At 45.1% G+C, this 16,207-nt stretch overlaps 1 protein-coding gene across 2 annotated transcripts; it reads left to right on the forward strand.

The window, feature by feature from the left end:
* The first annotated feature begins 5,094 nt into the window (after positions 1–5,094).
* LOC115111906 (F-box only protein 21) lies at positions 5,095–15,812 on the forward strand. 2 transcript variants are annotated; one of them, XM_029638443.2, is made up of 12 exons: positions 5,095–5,332; positions 7,139–7,274; positions 7,547–7,656; positions 7,901–8,022; positions 8,409–8,555; positions 8,849–8,985; positions 11,907–12,043; positions 12,267–12,446; positions 12,679–12,811; positions 13,115–13,305; positions 13,581–13,738; positions 14,248–15,812. In XM_029638443.2, the coding sequence occupies exons 1-12, from the start codon at positions 5,106–5,108 to the stop codon at positions 14,523–14,525; spliced, it is 1,956 nt and encodes a 651-aa protein (XP_029494303.1). In that variant the 5' UTR covers positions 5,095–5,105; the 3' UTR covers positions 14,526–15,812. The 2 variants fall into 2 exon arrangements, with proteins under 2 accessions (XP_029494303.1, XP_064867789.1); XM_065011717.1 differs by having other exon boundaries at positions 7,562–7,656.
* The last annotated feature ends 395 nt before the right edge of the window (positions 15,813–16,207 follow it).

Here is a 16,207-nt window from a genome sequence, read left to right on the forward strand (position 1 = left end):
TGAATTTAAATGCGTTGGCAGCTGAGAGTGACTGAAACCCGGAATCGCTGTTTGACACATTCCTGCACGGATTATCGGAGGAAGTTAAGGATGAATTAGCAGTCCAGGAACTACCGACGGATCTTGACTCACTCATTACCTTGACCATCTGGATCGATGGGCGGTTACGAGAACATAGGAAGGAGAGTAGGTCCGACTCGACTTGCCTGCCAAAGGATTCCATCTCGCCTCCGAGGCATCCCAGAAGTCCCTGACGTCTCAGTTACCGAGAGGACCCGAGGTTACCCGAGTTCCATCGCGTGTCTCCGAAGTCTGATGAGTCACCTCCCCTGGAGCCGATGCAACTAGGCAGAGCTAGACTGTCCCCAGCCGAACGTCTACACCAGCTTCACACTTTAGAGTTGTCTGTATTGCGGCACTACTGGTCAATTCGTGTCCTCCTGTCCACTAAAAGAACAGGCTCACCAGTAGGGGCGAGTACTCTGGTGGGCCATACGGATAACTTTTCCTCTCCCCTTACTCGCATCCCTTTCCATGCCATTCTGCTGTGGGGGAACCAGTCGGAATCTGTTCATCCCCGCTCAGCCCTTCTCCATTCCCATGGACGTTAGAGCGCTGGACGGGCACTCTATAGGCCAGGTTACCCACAATACCACTCCCATCAACCTACGAGTGTCAGGGAACCAAAGTGAGGCAATCCAATGTATGCTAATTCAGTCTCCTAAGGTTCCCGTGGTATTGGGATTCTTTTGGCTCCAGCGATACAATCCCCTCATAGACTGGACTGATGGTGCCATCATGGGCTATACGTCACGGCGTTCGTCGCCGCCTGCATGGTCTGTGTGCAGAACAAGACTCCTCGGCAAGCTCCGGGTGTTCTCCTTCAACCACTGCCTGTCCCTCACGGTCCCTGGTCCCTGGACTTCGTAACGGGTCTTCTCCCATCTGATGGCAACACCACCATCCGGACCGGTTTTCCAAAGCCGCCCACTACATTCCTCTCCCCAAGCTACCCTCTGCCAAAAAGACGGCCCAGAGCATGGTGCAGTACGTCTTCCGGATCCATGGACTCCCGGTGGACATGGTCTCCGCCCGGGGTCCTCAGTTCTCGCCCAGGTTCTGGAAGGCGGGTTGTTGGCCAGCCTGTCCTATGGGTTGGACCATCAGTACAACGGCCATTCGGAGTGAGCCAATCAAGATCTGGAGACGACTCTTTGCTGCCTCATCTCCGCCAACCCCACCACCTGGAGCCAGCAACTCGTGTGGGTTGAATACACCCTCCCCTACTTTGCCACTAGGCTCTTGCCTTTCGAGTGTTCCCTGGGTTATCAGCCCCCACTCTTCCCAGAGCAAGTGGAGGAGGTCGGCAAACCCTCTGCCCAGATGTTTGTCCACCGTGGATTCCAGTACCTGGTTGACTGGGAGGGTTATGGCCCAGAGAAGAGGTGCTGGGTCCCCACTAGGGATATCCTGGACCCAGGCCTCGTCGCTGAGTTCCAACACCGGCACCCCGGTCAACCAGGTATGCGCCCAGATAGGACGCCAGGTGGCGCCCCGCCCCAAAAGTTTTTATTCTCATTTCGATACCAAACCCACAACTGTTTTTTTGAGGCCAAAGAGCTCTATTTTCATGTCATTTGACCAAAGTACCAGTTCCAATTCAAATGCCAATGCCATTTAGCAAACTCCAGGTGTTTAGATTTGTTGGATGACATGAAAATAGATCTCATTGGACAAGCACACCCATGCCTTCTTGAGAGAAAAAAAGTATTACTTGTTAAAAAAATCGATTTCTATTTGCCTATCTATTTCTAATATATTTATATTAGTATAAAATTGTATTATTTCCACTTTTTTTAAGCATACAGTATGTGAATTATTTATTTTATACAGTCATTATTGCTAATCTTTATCAATAATTTAGGACTGCACTGTATACACAAAACATTCGGAACACCTGCTCTTTCCATGATATACACTGACCAGATGAATTCAGGAGGAAGCAATCAGTGTAGACGAAGGGGAGGAGACAGGTTGAAGAACGATTTTTAAGCCTTGAGACAATTGAGACATGGATTGTGTATGTGTGCCACTCAGAGAGTGAATGGGCAAGACAAAAGATTTAAATGCCTTTGAACTGTATATGTTAGTAGGTGCCAGGTGTACCGGTTTGTGTCAAGAACTACAATGCTGCTGGATTTTTCACACTCAATTGTTTCCTGTGTGTATCAAGAGTGGTCCACCACCCAGAGGACATCAAGCCAACTTGACACAACTGTGTGTAGCACTGAAGCCAATATGGGCCAGCATCCCTGCAGAATGCTTTCGACATCTTCTAGTGTACATGCCCTGATGAATTGGGGTTGTTCTGAGGGCAAAAGGGGGTGGAGGGTGCTACTCAAACTTAGGAAGGTGTTCCTAATGTCAGGTATACTCAGTGTATGTAGAGAGAGAGAGAGAGTGTGTGTGTGTGTGTGTGTGTGTGTGTGTGTGTGTGTGTGTGTGTGTGTGTGTGTGTGTGTGTGTGTGTGTGTGTGTGTGTGTGTGTGTGTGTGTGTGTGTGCGCATCCAGCGTGCGTGTGTGTTTTACCTGGTAGTAGTATCTGCAGCGTGATGAGAAGTCCAGATGCCCAAAGCTTCAGACTATTCATGATCAGAGCAGATTCATCAGGTCATTTTGTACTTCAGACCCTTACATCCCTCTCTCTGACATCAAATGTCACACATTTTCATGACGAGACTACTCTTCAGGTAACCACTGGTTATCTGAACACACATTGTGGTGGAGTATGACTGCTGAAAATATTGAATGTTAACTCATACATGTAGGCCTAGGTTATTGTGAGCTAAGAGATACGTCTCTGCATGATATTGTTTGTGTCTGAAGTGCTGTTGTTACTATGTACTGTGTGTGTACTCCTGCCACTATTAACACTTTGCTACATGCCTTGGTAACTGAGGTAATGCGAGCTATGTTTACGTTTTAACTTTCAGGTTTACACAGTTTTGTGATGTGCAGGAAGCCTGGGATCAAATTCAGTGCTTGTCACTTTTGCACAATTGAATTGAGCTTGATGGATTCCTAACATGAACCATACCATATTCATACATCAAATCAAATAAATAAATAAAATGTCCAATGCGCTGAATACAACAGGTGTACAGTTGAAGTCAGAAATGTACATATACCTTAGCCAAATACATTTAAACTATTTTAGATAGATATATATATATATATATATATATATATATATATATATATATATATATATTACAATTCCTGACATTCAATCCTAGAAAAAAATCCCTGTCTTAGGTCAGTTAGGATCACCACTTTATTTTAAGAATGTGAAATGTCAGAATAATAGTAGAGAGAATGATTTATTTCAGCTTTTATTTATTTCATCACATTCCCAGCGGGTCATAAGTTTACATGCACTCAATTAGTAATTGTTAAACAATTTAAATTTAAATGCTACCTTGGGTCAAACGTTTCGGGTTGCCTTCCACAAGCTTCCCACAATAAGTTGGATGAATTTTGGCCCATTCCTCCTGACAGAGCTGGTGTAACTGAGTCAGGTTTGTAGGCCTTGCTCGCACATGCTTTTTCAGTTCTTCCCACACATTTTCTATAGGATTGAGGTCAAGGCTTTGTGATGGCCACTCTAATACCTTGACATTGTTGTCCTTAAGCCATTTTGCCACAACTTTGGAAGTATGCTTGGGGTCATTGTCCATTTGGAAGACCCATAAGCGACCAAGCTTTAACTTCCTGACTGAGGTCTTGAAATGTTGCTTCATTATATCTACATCATTTTCCTCCTCATGATGTCATCTATTTTGTGAAGTGCACCAGTCCCTTCTGCAGCAAAGCACCCTCACAACATGATGCGGCCACCCCCGTGCTTCACGGTTGGTACGGTGTTCTTCGGCTTGCAAGCCTCCCCCTTTTTCCTCCAAACATAACGAAGGTCATTAGGGCCAACAGATTCTATTTTTGTTTCATCAGACCAGAGGACATTTCTCCAAAAAGTACGATCTTTGTCCCCATGTGCAGTGTCAAACCGTAGTCTGGTTTTTTAAATTGCGGTTTTGGAGCAGTGGCTTCTTCTTAGCTGAGCAGCCTTTCAGGTTGTGTTGATATAGGACTTGTTTTACTGTGGATATAGGTACTTTTGTACCTGTTTCCTCCAGCATCTTCACAAGGTCCTTTGCTGTTGTTCTGGGATTGATTTGCACTTTTCGCACCAAAGTATGTTAATCTCTAGGAGACAGAATGCATCTCCTTCCTGAGTGGTATGACGGCTGTGTGGTCCCATGCTGTTTATAATTGCGTACTATTGTTTGTACAGATGAACGTGGTACCTTCAGGTGTTTGGAAATTGCTCCCAAGAATGACCCAGACTTGTGGAGGTCTACAATTTTTTTATGAGATCTTGGCTGATTTCTTTTGATTTTCCCATGATGTCAAGCAACGAGGCACTGAGTTTGAAGCTAGGCCTTGAAATACATCCACAGGTACACCTCCAATTGACTCAAATGATGTCAATAAGCTTATCAGAAGCTTCTAAAGCCATGACATCATTTTCTGGAATTTTCCAAGCTGTTTAAAAGCACAGTCAACTTAATGCATGTAGACTTCTGACCCACTGGAATTGTGATACAGTGAATTATAAGTGAAATAATCAGTCTGTAAACAATTGTTGGAAAAATTACTTGTTTCATGCACAAAGTAGATGTCCTAACCGACTTGTCAAAACTATAGTTTGTTAACAAGACATTTCTGGAGTGGTTGAAAAAGGAATTTTAATGACTCCAACCTGTGTATGTAAACTTCACGACTTCAACTGTAGATGTTACCATGACATACAAGCCTTTAACCAACTACTAATCACTACTGTATACAGCATATACTTGTCCTGCTGCTAACAACATGTATGTTATTTTATAAAATACTAATTTACTGCATAATATAAATATATTAAATTCGTTTTTTTTATTGAGTCATTCCCCTCCCCTCGGTTTTGGGTTATCTCGAAGTTCAGCCCCCTGCGCCAGAAAGGGGCGTGGCTTGTACAATGAGGTAACCGGAGTAAACAGTAAAGATGGCGACATCTGGAGCAGGAGGAGAGGGGTACTCCGGACTGAACGGGATTGTTTCCGAGACAGAACACAAAATAATGACAGACCTACCGGCCGAGTTACTCGAGTACATCTTATGCTTCCCTGTCCTCAAGCATGTCGACATTTGCAACGTTTCCTGCAGCTGCAAGCGGTTACACGACGTTTGCCACGGCAGGGGGAAGGTCTGGGGACACCAGTACAAACTCAGGTGAACTGACATTAGCTTGCTTGCATAATCCCACGAGCTAGCTAGAGACGTAGCTATCTAATGCTAGATGGCATCTAAATCGCAGTTGCCCCTCTAAAATACGAAATTATTTCTAGCAGTACAGTCAGCACATATCCGTCATAGCGAGCTACTGTCGCAAGGGAGCTGTCAAACGGCCGTTGACATTCGGCTGATGCACCAAATTCGACATCACGCAAAGTAACGTTAATAGCTAGCTAACTAACGTTATGTATCCAGCCTAGCTAGGTAGCTACCATGTCCAGGGGCTTATATAAGAAGCTACTAAAATATCTAGGTCACAATTAACCATTTCACAATTCTTGCCTTGCACATTATCGTGCCTCTGAGGACAGACATTAAAGTTGTGTGACCTTGAATGCTTGGAAATTGTGATTGAGGTCTTGTGCAGTTCTTGCCAAAAATCAGTTGGCTTGCTGGTAGTTTTTTTCTCTGACTGAGTCCCCTGTATGGTTAAAGTTATGGCAAACCACTGCTGATTTTGAATCTATTGGAAGAATTATTTGTAAGCCAGCCACTTGTTACTTCATAGTAATTAGACCTTCTGTACCATGCAAGTGATGGGCTAATAATAAACTTAGCAAAAAATAAATGTCCTTTCACTGATAATTGTGTTTATTTTCAGCAAACCTAAGATGTGTAAAATATGTGTATGAACATAACCAACAAATGAGACAAACTGAACATGTTCCACAGATATGTGACTAACAGAACTGGAATGTGTCCTTGAACAATTTTTTTTTTGGGGGGGGTCAAAATCAAAAGTAACAGTCATTATCTGGTGTGGCCATCAATTACTGCAGTGCATCTCCTCATGGACTGCACCAGATTTGCCCATTCTTGCTGTGAAATGTTACCCCAGTCTTCCACCAAGGCACCTGCAAGTTCCCGGACATTTCTGGGGGGAATGGCCCTAGCCTTCACCCTCTGATCCAACAGATCCCAGACATGCTCAATGGGATTGAGATCTGGGCTCTTTGCTGGCCATGGCAGAACCCTGACATTCCTGTCTTGCAGGAAATCACGCACAGAACAAACAGTATGGCTGGTGGCATTGTTATGATGGAGGGTCATGTCAGGATGAGCCTGCAGGAAGGTTACCACATGAGGGAGGAAGATGTCTTCCCTGTAACGCACAGCGTTGAGATTGCCTGCAATGACAACAAGCTCAGTCCGATGATGCTGTGACACACCGTCCCAGACCATGACGGACCCTCCACCTCCAAATCGATCCCTCCAGAGTACAGGCCTCGGTGTAATGCTCATTCCTTCAACGCTAAACATGAATCCGACCATCACCCCTGGTGAGACAAAACCGCGACTCGTCAGTGAAGAGCACTTTTTACCAGGCCTGTCTGGTCCAGCGACGGTGGGTTTGTGCCCATATGCGACATTGTTGCTGGTGATGTCTGGTGAGGACAGGTCTACAAGCCCTCAGTCCAGCCTCTCTCAGCCTATTGTGGACAGTCTGACCACTGATGGAGGGATTGTGCATTCCTGGTGTAACTCGGGCAGCTTTTATTGCCATTCTGTACCTGTTATTTGGGTTACTGCCATTCTGTACCTGTTATTTGGATTTTTACTAATTATCTTTGAAAGACAGGGTCCTGGAAAAGGGGTGTTTTTATTTTGCTAAGTTTATTTATGCATTTGCACTCAACATCCATTAGCCTACTAATTGTTCACTGAACTCAACTCTCTACTAATCTGACACGTACAATGAAATTCACTGTATCTGACTGCAATCTCTTTTCCTACACTCCCCAGATGGCCAAGATTGCAGAAGCATTACCGCCAGAATGAGTGTTGCGATTGGCTGAAAGAATACAGAACGCGACACACTGTTGGTCTACAAATACGACGAACTGTTGTATCCATCTCAAAGAGATTCTTCACGGAAGTTGTAAGTAATGACATTAGCAGTAAGCTGTCATGGTTATTGCCATTCTGACTTAGCCAGGCTAGTTTGTGGAGACTGAACTAGTGTTACTAACATTGTAAGAACTTGTAAAGAAGTTAGTGACAGTCGTCTCTTGGCCATACTAATCCACCACATCATAGTGTCTGTGATTTAGCTGCTGTGCGCAACTGCGCACGTGATCATGCGTTTTTGTGTGTGTGTGTGTGTGAGGTTGGCTGGCCTGGTTAGCACTAACCCAGAGATCTGTAACACAGCCTTGCGTTGGCCAGGTGTTGGGGGACAGCTTTGCTGAGATTGAGTCCCTCGGGGCCCCTGAGCACTTCTGTGAAGACGAGCTGCTTTCCATACTGAACTCAGATAGGAGGTAAGAGCCATGTCTACACTCCAGTCCAGCACAAAAATCTATCTTTGATCATTGGTTCTGTTTTATGTGTTAATGCTCCCTGGAGCTTTGTTTTATGTCCATTGTAACAATCTTTTTTCTCCATCACTCTCTCTCCCTATTAATCTCTCTCATTTTCACCTTGCTTGCCCTCTCTCACCTTTTTTCTTTCTTTCTTGTGCCTTATCTCTTTCCATCCCTCCTCTCTCTCATCCCACTCCCATAGGAAAAGCCTGACACTGAAGTACTATGCAAAGAAAATCCTTTATTTCCTTCGCCAGCAGAACATTCTGAGGAGTTTAAAGATGTTTCTGGAGCAGCCTGCAGAGCAGCAGTCAGCACTAGAGGGTGAGTCATGAATATGGTGTACTTACTGTAGTACATGTGGAGTGGGCCTATTCATACACTGCATTTATATGTATCATACTCTCATGACTTGTATTCAGTGTAGGCCTAAATTAAGTAAGGCAGACAGCTGAACATGGGCCTAGCCATACTTATAATAATAATAATAATTATTATTATTAATAATAATAATAATACTGAGTGTTTGGAGAAGAAAACAAACAATGGCCGTTTTCCCCCCATTGTGGTTTTTGAAGTCCTATGATTGCATCACCGTTTGCATTAAAACCCATGGAGAGAGAGAGAGAGTGTTAATAACAAAGCCATAAAGAAATGTAGTGTATAACCATGTGTTTTTTACAGTCCTCTATTTTCTCCTCCTGCTGTAGGAGCTGTGCTGGTGGACCAGTATTGTAACCCCCTGGCAGATGTGTCGTTGGACGGTATATCCTCCCAGCTGGAGGAGATCACTGACAAGGTCAAGAAGATGCTGCGGATGAAGAATTCCTCTCATCCAAGCCTGAGGGTCACACAAGGTTGGTCTGAGCTGGAGAGAAACACATGTTGGAATGTTCTGTTTGTCTCTCAGGAATTAATACAAAGAGCTAATATAAAGTCAGGCATTGTCAGACCTCAAAAGTAGTCTAATGTCGATTTTAGTGCATTTTCACGTCGACAAATTTAGATTTTGTAGTTAACTATCAAAGTTCACTATCTAACCTAGGAGCTTGTGAGTGTATTACATTGTACCATTGTATTTGACCTTAGTGCATTCTCAGCACCGTTCTTTGCTAATACTTAATGATGTGATCCTTTGTGTTCTGTCTAGGTGACTGCTTTGCTGTGGAGGACTTTGAGCTCGAGAGGCAGGTGGTGGTTGCCCTCAATGCTGTTTTGTACGAGCAGCTTCAGTACAAGGGCAACGAGTGTGATTACTACAATCCTCTCAACTCTTACATACACCAGGTAGGTGCTTTCATCGAGAGGCTATAGAGGTCTTGGATGGTGATTTACATTTGTGTCATTTAGCAGACACTCTTTTCCAGAGCGACTTACAGTTAGTGCATTCATCTTAAGATAGCCAGGTGGGACAACCCCATATCACAGTTATAGCAAGTAAATTCTTCCTCAATGAAGTGTCTATCAGCAAAGCCAGAGCTAGTAAGGGGGAAAATAGTTAAGTACGAGTGTTAGTTTACTAAATGCTTCTTTTTGGGGGGGTGGGGGTGCGAGGGGGGTTCTGTGTGAGTATTGAAGATGCTCTTTGAAGAGGTAGGGTTTCAGATGTTTTCAGTCCTAGCTTCAGGGGGATGTTGGTTCCACCATTATCGTGCCAGGACAGAGAAGAGTATGGACTGGGCTGAGCGGGAGCTGCCCTCCCGTAGGTGTGGGAGGGCCAAGAGACCAGAGGTGGCACAACAGAATACTTGGGTTGGGGTGTAGGGTTACAGCATGACGGTAGGGAGGGGAAGTTCATTTTTCTGCTCCATAGGCATGTACTATGGTCTAGTAGTGGATGCGAGCTTCGATTGGAAACTAGTGCAGTGTGCACAGGAGTGGGGTGACATGGGAGAATTTGGGAAAGTTGACACCAGACGGTGCTGCAGCGTTCTGGATTAGTTGCAGGGGTTTGATGGCACAAGTGTGGAGCCCAACCAACAGCGAATTGCAGTAGTCCAGACGGGATGTGACAAGTGCCTGGATTAGGACCTGTGCCGCTTCCTGTGTGAGGTAGTGTTGTAGAATAGTCGTCACAACCTTTTTATAAATTTGTTTACTTTTTTTCTCCCCAATTTCGTGATATCAAATTGGTAGTTACAGTCTTGTCCCATCCCTGCGACTTCCGTACGGACTCGGGAGAGGTGAGGGTCGAGAGCCATGCGTCCTCCCCGAAACACGACCCAGCCAAGTCGCACTGCTTCTTGACACACTGCTTGCTTAACCCGGAAGCCAACCGCACCAATGTGTCGGAGGAAACACCGTACAACTGGCAACCGTGTCAGCGTGCATGCGCACAGGAGTCGCTAGAGCGCGATGGGACAAGGACATCCCGGCCGGCCTAACCCGAACGACACTGGGACAAACAATTCTACGTCGCTTCTTGGGTCTCCCAGTCGTGGCCGGTTGCGGCACAGCCCAGGATCGAACCCGGATCTGTAGTTGAGGCCCTAAGCACTACGGTGCCTTAGAACGCTGCCCCACTCGGGCGTCCCCCGGTCATCAATCAGTCCTCCAGTCAAGATACTTTTGCAGTCAAAAAGCAAGCTGAGATCTCAGAATAGGAAAAAAACGAAAAAAGGGGTGCAAACCTTTAGGTCTTTATTGTTGGCTTTACTACAGAAATGTTTTGTGGTCGACTAGGAATGCCTTGAAGATCGACCAGTCGATCGCCCAGTTGGTGACCACTGTTATGGAGCATGAACCTGCAGGAGTAAGTCACTGCTTTGATGTTTGTAGAGAACGACAGGGTGTTGTCCATGGTCACACCAAGATTTTTTTGCACTCTGGGAGGGGGACACCATGGAGTTGTCAACCATGATAGAGGTCTTGAAGCAGGCAGACCTTCCCTGTGAGGAAGAGTAGCTCTGTCTTGTTGAGTTTGAGGTGGTGGACTGACATCCAAGCTGAGATATCTGCCAGGCACGCAGAGATGCATGTCGCCACCTGGGTGTCATAAGGGGGAAAGGAGAAAAGTAATTGCGTGTCATCCGCATAGCAATGATGGGAGAGACCATGTGAGGATATGATGGAGCCGAGTAACTTGGTGTATAGGGAGAAGAGGAGAGTGCCTAGAACCGAGCCCTGGGTGAGACCAGTAGTGAGAGTATGTGGTGCAGACATAGATCCTCTCCACGTCACCTGGTAGAAGCAGCCTGCCAGGTAGGATTCATGAGTGTACAGAGCCTGAGACGCCCAGCGCTGAGAAGGTGGAGAGGAGGATCTGATGGTTCAGTGTCAAAGGCAGCAGATAGATTTAGGAGGATGAGAACAGAGGAAAGAGAGTCAACTTTGGCAGTGCAGAGAGCCTCTGTAGTACAGAGAAAAGCAGTCACGGTTGAGTGACCCATCTTGAAGCCTGACTGGTTAGAGTCAAGAACATAATTCTGAGAGAGATAGCGAGGGAGTTAGTCAGAGACAGAATGCTCTGACTAAGAAAAGAAAGAAGGGATACCGGTCAGAGGGGTCAAGTGTTGGTTTCTCGTGGAGGGGAGAGACTCAGGACATTTTAAAGTCAAAGGGTCGGGGACAGTGGTCAGGAATGGGAGAAGTTCATGATCAAACGCTGCCGGAGTCCAGGAATTCCACTGGGTTGTGCATGCAGGGTACACTAAATTAGAAGGACTGCAGCCAAGGGGTGGGGAGCGTCTGTAAAGCCTACACAGAGAGGAGCGAACTGGGATAGAAAAAAGCGCATAGTTGCCAAAGCTACAAAATAGCAAAATGAGATCATCTGAAAATAACTAGGTAAGATACTCCTGGTTGACGTGTCAACAATCATCTGCAAATTATGAGCAGTCAGCAGTGCACACACTAATTAGGCTACTGGGAAGACAGGCAGCACTTAAAGTAGATGGCCTTAGCTAGCAAGAAGACCGTACTAGACAACAACAGATTAAGACAAAAATTATACTTATCCGTCCTTGAGATTCAAGGAGTCCTCCAGCTAGAGCTATAGATGTTATCCTCGGCCTGTAAGCGTCTCAGAGTAGGATTGCTGAACTTCCTAGATCAGCACTCCTACTTTGAGTCTTTTTGAATATGGGCCCTTTATTATTTAAATAAAGTGAGTCTATTGATACTGTTATCCTCACCTTTTAATGGACAAAGTGGCTCTTTGAACTCTGTGGCTCTTCCTTACAGTCCCATGTCTTCTATTCCCTACCTAGGTGTTGCTCCGCCGGACAGGCATTCCCATCAGCCTGTCTGTCCTGTACATGACCCTGGCCAGGAAACTGGGGGTTCAGCTGGAGCCCGTAAACTTCCCCAATCACTTCCTGCTTCGCTGGTGCCAGCATCAAAGAGGGTAAGGGTCAGAGTGTGAGAGGAAGTGAACGTAAGGCATATACTTTAATGATCAGCCTTTAGTTCAGAACTAGTTCATGATTGGGTGAAATGCAGCATTGCTCTCCCAAAATGGCTGGGTTTCAATATACCTAATGTGGCATCGTCTGTGTTGCATACAAAAAATTGCCTCAAAGGTACTTATTTTTTTACTTGTATTGATAAAGCTACACATCTTATTCCAGGAGTGGGGACATCTATGACTTTGTGTACATTGACGCTTTCGGTAAAGGCAAGCAGCTGACGGCTAAGGAGTGTGAGTACCTCATCGGTCACCAGGTGACTGCAGACTACTACAGTGCCATCAGTACCACAGAAGTGCTGCTAAGGATGGTGGGGAATCTGCTCAACATCGGCAAGCGAGGGTAAGAGTTGTGGACTTAGGGATGTGATTTTTCTTAAACTAATCAATAACTTTTCTGACATCTTCTATCTGTACATCCAAAATCTTATTTTTCCTTATTTTCTATGTTGTCCTCAGGATCTCATCCTTGAGGTAATGTTAGGGTTAGAGTTGGTCAAAAATCAATTCCTACACTCAACTGTCGCTGCTCTGGTATGAAATAACATTGTGTATCACTGTGCTGTGTCATGCAGGGAAGGCAATGAAAAATCCTACCAGCTGCTGAGAGACTCTCTGGATCTCTACCTCACCATCAACCCAGACAACGTTCAATACCTTCTACTACAGGCCAGACTCTACTTCCACCTGGGCATCTGGCCTGAGAAGGTTAGCATGATTTCTCAAGATGGCACATCATGAACCCAAGTACATGTAATTGGACCATATGCCTTTTACCTTGGCTTTGATCATGTTCAAAGAGGCAGCACATTTAGAGTTTATTTTATTTTTATTGGGCAATCCATTTTTGTAAGAAACAATTTGTCTTCTATCATTTGGCTATTGGTCTGCTTCTCTAACATCCAGGACTAGCTGCCTCTACTTTCTTACTACGGTGCAAAGGACAAGTTTCCCCAACTGATAATGACTGGTGTCTGCTTGATGTCTCACCCATCTCCCTTCCTCCTCCAGGTCCTAGACATCCTGCAGCACATCCAGGCGTTGGACCCATCCCAGCATGGGGCGGTAGGCTATCTGGTGCAGCACACCCTGGAGCACATCCAGCACAAGAAGCACCCGGTGGAGCCAGAGGTGAAGCGACGCAGCGCCTCCGAGCACGTAGAAGTGCAGTACAGCGTAGGCCTGATCATGAAACACAAGAGGTGCGTCTGAGTTCTGACGAGGCAGTCAGTCACTCTTTCCACTTCCTTTATTATTTTGGTCTTCTTTCCATCTGTCCATACTCCACTACACCTTTTCGATAAATGCAGACATTAGTTTTTTTAGAGTATCTATTTACTACATTCCCATGAGTTTAAGTTTGTATAGTATTGCCCTGTAGTGTGACTCGGGTGTTTTGTATTGATAAAGCCCATGTGTTACACTGTACCCCATCTCTCTTGACACTGAGTGGCTGCCCCCTCCCCCTCATTGCCAGGTCTGGCTACAACTGTGTGATCTATGGCTGGGACCCCAAGTGCACCATGAGCCAGGAGTGGATCACCACAATGAGGGTCCACCAGCTGTCCAGCGGGGCCAACCAGCCATTCTACAACGTCTTAGTGCAGGACGGTACCTGTCGATACGCTGCCCAGGGTACGTCTCCTCTAGACACACTAACATACATTCTCATTGTGTCAGGGCAGTGGTAGTTAGTTAAGAAGGTGCTCTAAGATGTAAGAAACTTGACAAATGTAGTACTTGAAATGCTTATTGAAGAGTTATACATGCTGGATGAGTAGAATACCTATCTGCTAAGGTGTAAGCCTATATGTTTTTGCATTAACACACAGAATATGCAGCTGTCTTGTACAGCAGTGGTTCCCAACCCTTTTCGGTTACTGTTCCACCAACTCAATTTTGCTCTGCTCTGAGTACCCCTGAAGTACCCCCTCATGTGCATTTTACCAGTAGGCCTATGGTCTTATGAGAGACTTCTCAAGTACCCCCTGTGGATAGACCAAGTACCCCCGGGGGTCCTAGTGTCCCTGATTGGGAACTACTGTTGTACAGTATCTTGCCTCCACTCAGTTTAAGATTTGATGTCACATGATACGATACTTTTAAAAAAAAGTCTCTTTCCGCCTCTTTCTCCCATCTCCCAGAAAACCTGGAGCCTCATTCCGCTCCTCTGGAGATCGCCCATCCGGAGGTGGGCCGCTATTTCTCAGAGTTCCATGACAGCCACTACGTTGCCAACGAGGAGTTGCAGACACGCTACCCAGAGGACATGGCAGAGACCCTGGGCACCGTACGGGACCTCTACCACAGACTGACACCCTCCTCAGGGCAGGCCTCAGGGCAACAGGAGAGCCCTAAAGGCACCGGGGGCTCCTCCCAGGACCAGAAGAGCCAGGAGAACCAGGAAGCTATGCCCATGTAGCTTAGCGTCCACTACTTCTCTGCCCTTTCCAAAACAACCCCTAGCCCGTACCACCTAGGCACCTGTGTAGATCTGAAAGGATTGGATGGGTGTAAACAATGTCAGAATTACAACTAGCCTATCATAGGGCATAGTGGAGCTACTACTAGACCCTTCAGCAGGGATAGATTCGGCCGCGAGCCGATTTCTTTTCTTTTTTTTCTTGAGGAGCTGGAACATAATTACAAATCATTTGTAAACTGCAAATTGACCACAAGAAGCCCAACAGATATAATATTTGACTAAAACATAATAATTTCAAACCCTTTCTTACATTTGTATACGATCATATGTTTGGGAATACTTGAACTTATTTCCCAAATTAATATAACTTGGAGCTGATTTCCTGGTGTTTTTACAGTTTTGTATGTCCAACAATGAAAATGCAAAAAAAGATACATAAATATATATTTGGTTGCTCAGAAGGTTTTAATTGGGGGGCCAAATAAAGCCTCTTGCGGGCCAAATTCGGCCCATGGGCCACCAGTTGGGGAACCCTGGGCTAGGGGTTGTTTCTAGATTTTAAGCCCCCTCTCTTCCCCATCCAATTCCTTTACTTGACAACGTCCTGTCCAGAACCATCAGGGCCACGGTTCACAAACAATCTCAGAGTAGGTAGTGCTGATCTCGGATCAGGTCATAGCTGTCAGTATAATCGTATTCACTATGATCTAAAATGCTAAACTGATCCTAGATCATCACTCCTAGTCTAAAGTGATTTATGAATGAGTGCCCTGGAATGCTTCAGTACCTGGATCATGTGCTGTACCACCGATTGCCAACCAACGCCAGTAAAAGCCAAAACCCCTCTTCTCTCCACCTTCATCCACCTTCAAGAAGATTTACCAAGCTTGTCTCCTTTACTCTCGCTCTCAATCTACTTTCTTCACCTTCCGTCAAGTTCTTCCCAGACCATCACCCTCTCTCTTTTACCTCCACATGAAACACTATCAAAATGAACGTTACAGTATGAAGCAATGTGAAAATTAACATTTCTGTTACAATATCTCTTTCCATCTTACATTATAATAATGATTCATGCACTTACGAAAGGATGACTTTCGAATTTCTAGAACATGTTATACTTTTTTTTTCTGTACATTTCCAAGTAAAACATTGTAGGACTTTTAAGGGCTCACAGATGTGTTGAGCTGTGTAAAAAGAAAACCACTAGGACTACAATGACTTGAAACAGTAGAGTAGTGAGACTGGATGAAATGAAAGGAAAAAATAAAATGTTTCAAGGTTTATTTTGGTCGTTCTGTTATTTACAACAAACTTTTGTATTGTCTCTTCAAGAGCGTACTAAAGAATAGACATTCTAGTAGCCTGTGTATTTTTTGACGAAGTAACGTTCTGATGAAATGCAAATTGTGCTGCAGTTGCTATTAATGACTAGTGGTTCATGTTCTAAATGTATGTATGTTCCAAATTTCTTTAAGGACAATTAATTGAATTCATTCTGCATTCACTTCTGGACAAATGTGTTCAGGACCTTGGTAATCCCAAAAGTGACATTTATTGGTCAACTAACTACACGCAGAATCTGCCCACGGGAGATTAGGACCTTGGGGATAACAGCAAAGCATCCCTCCCGACAGACCATAATAAAGAGTGCATGTGTTACTAACTTCTTTATGACA

This window comes from Oncorhynchus nerka, linkage group LG27 (assembly GCF_034236695.1).
Source record: "Oncorhynchus nerka isolate Pitt River linkage group LG27, Oner_Uvic_2.0, whole genome shotgun sequence".
Classification (NCBI taxonomy): Eukaryota; Metazoa; Chordata; class Actinopteri; order Salmoniformes; family Salmonidae; genus Oncorhynchus; species Oncorhynchus nerka.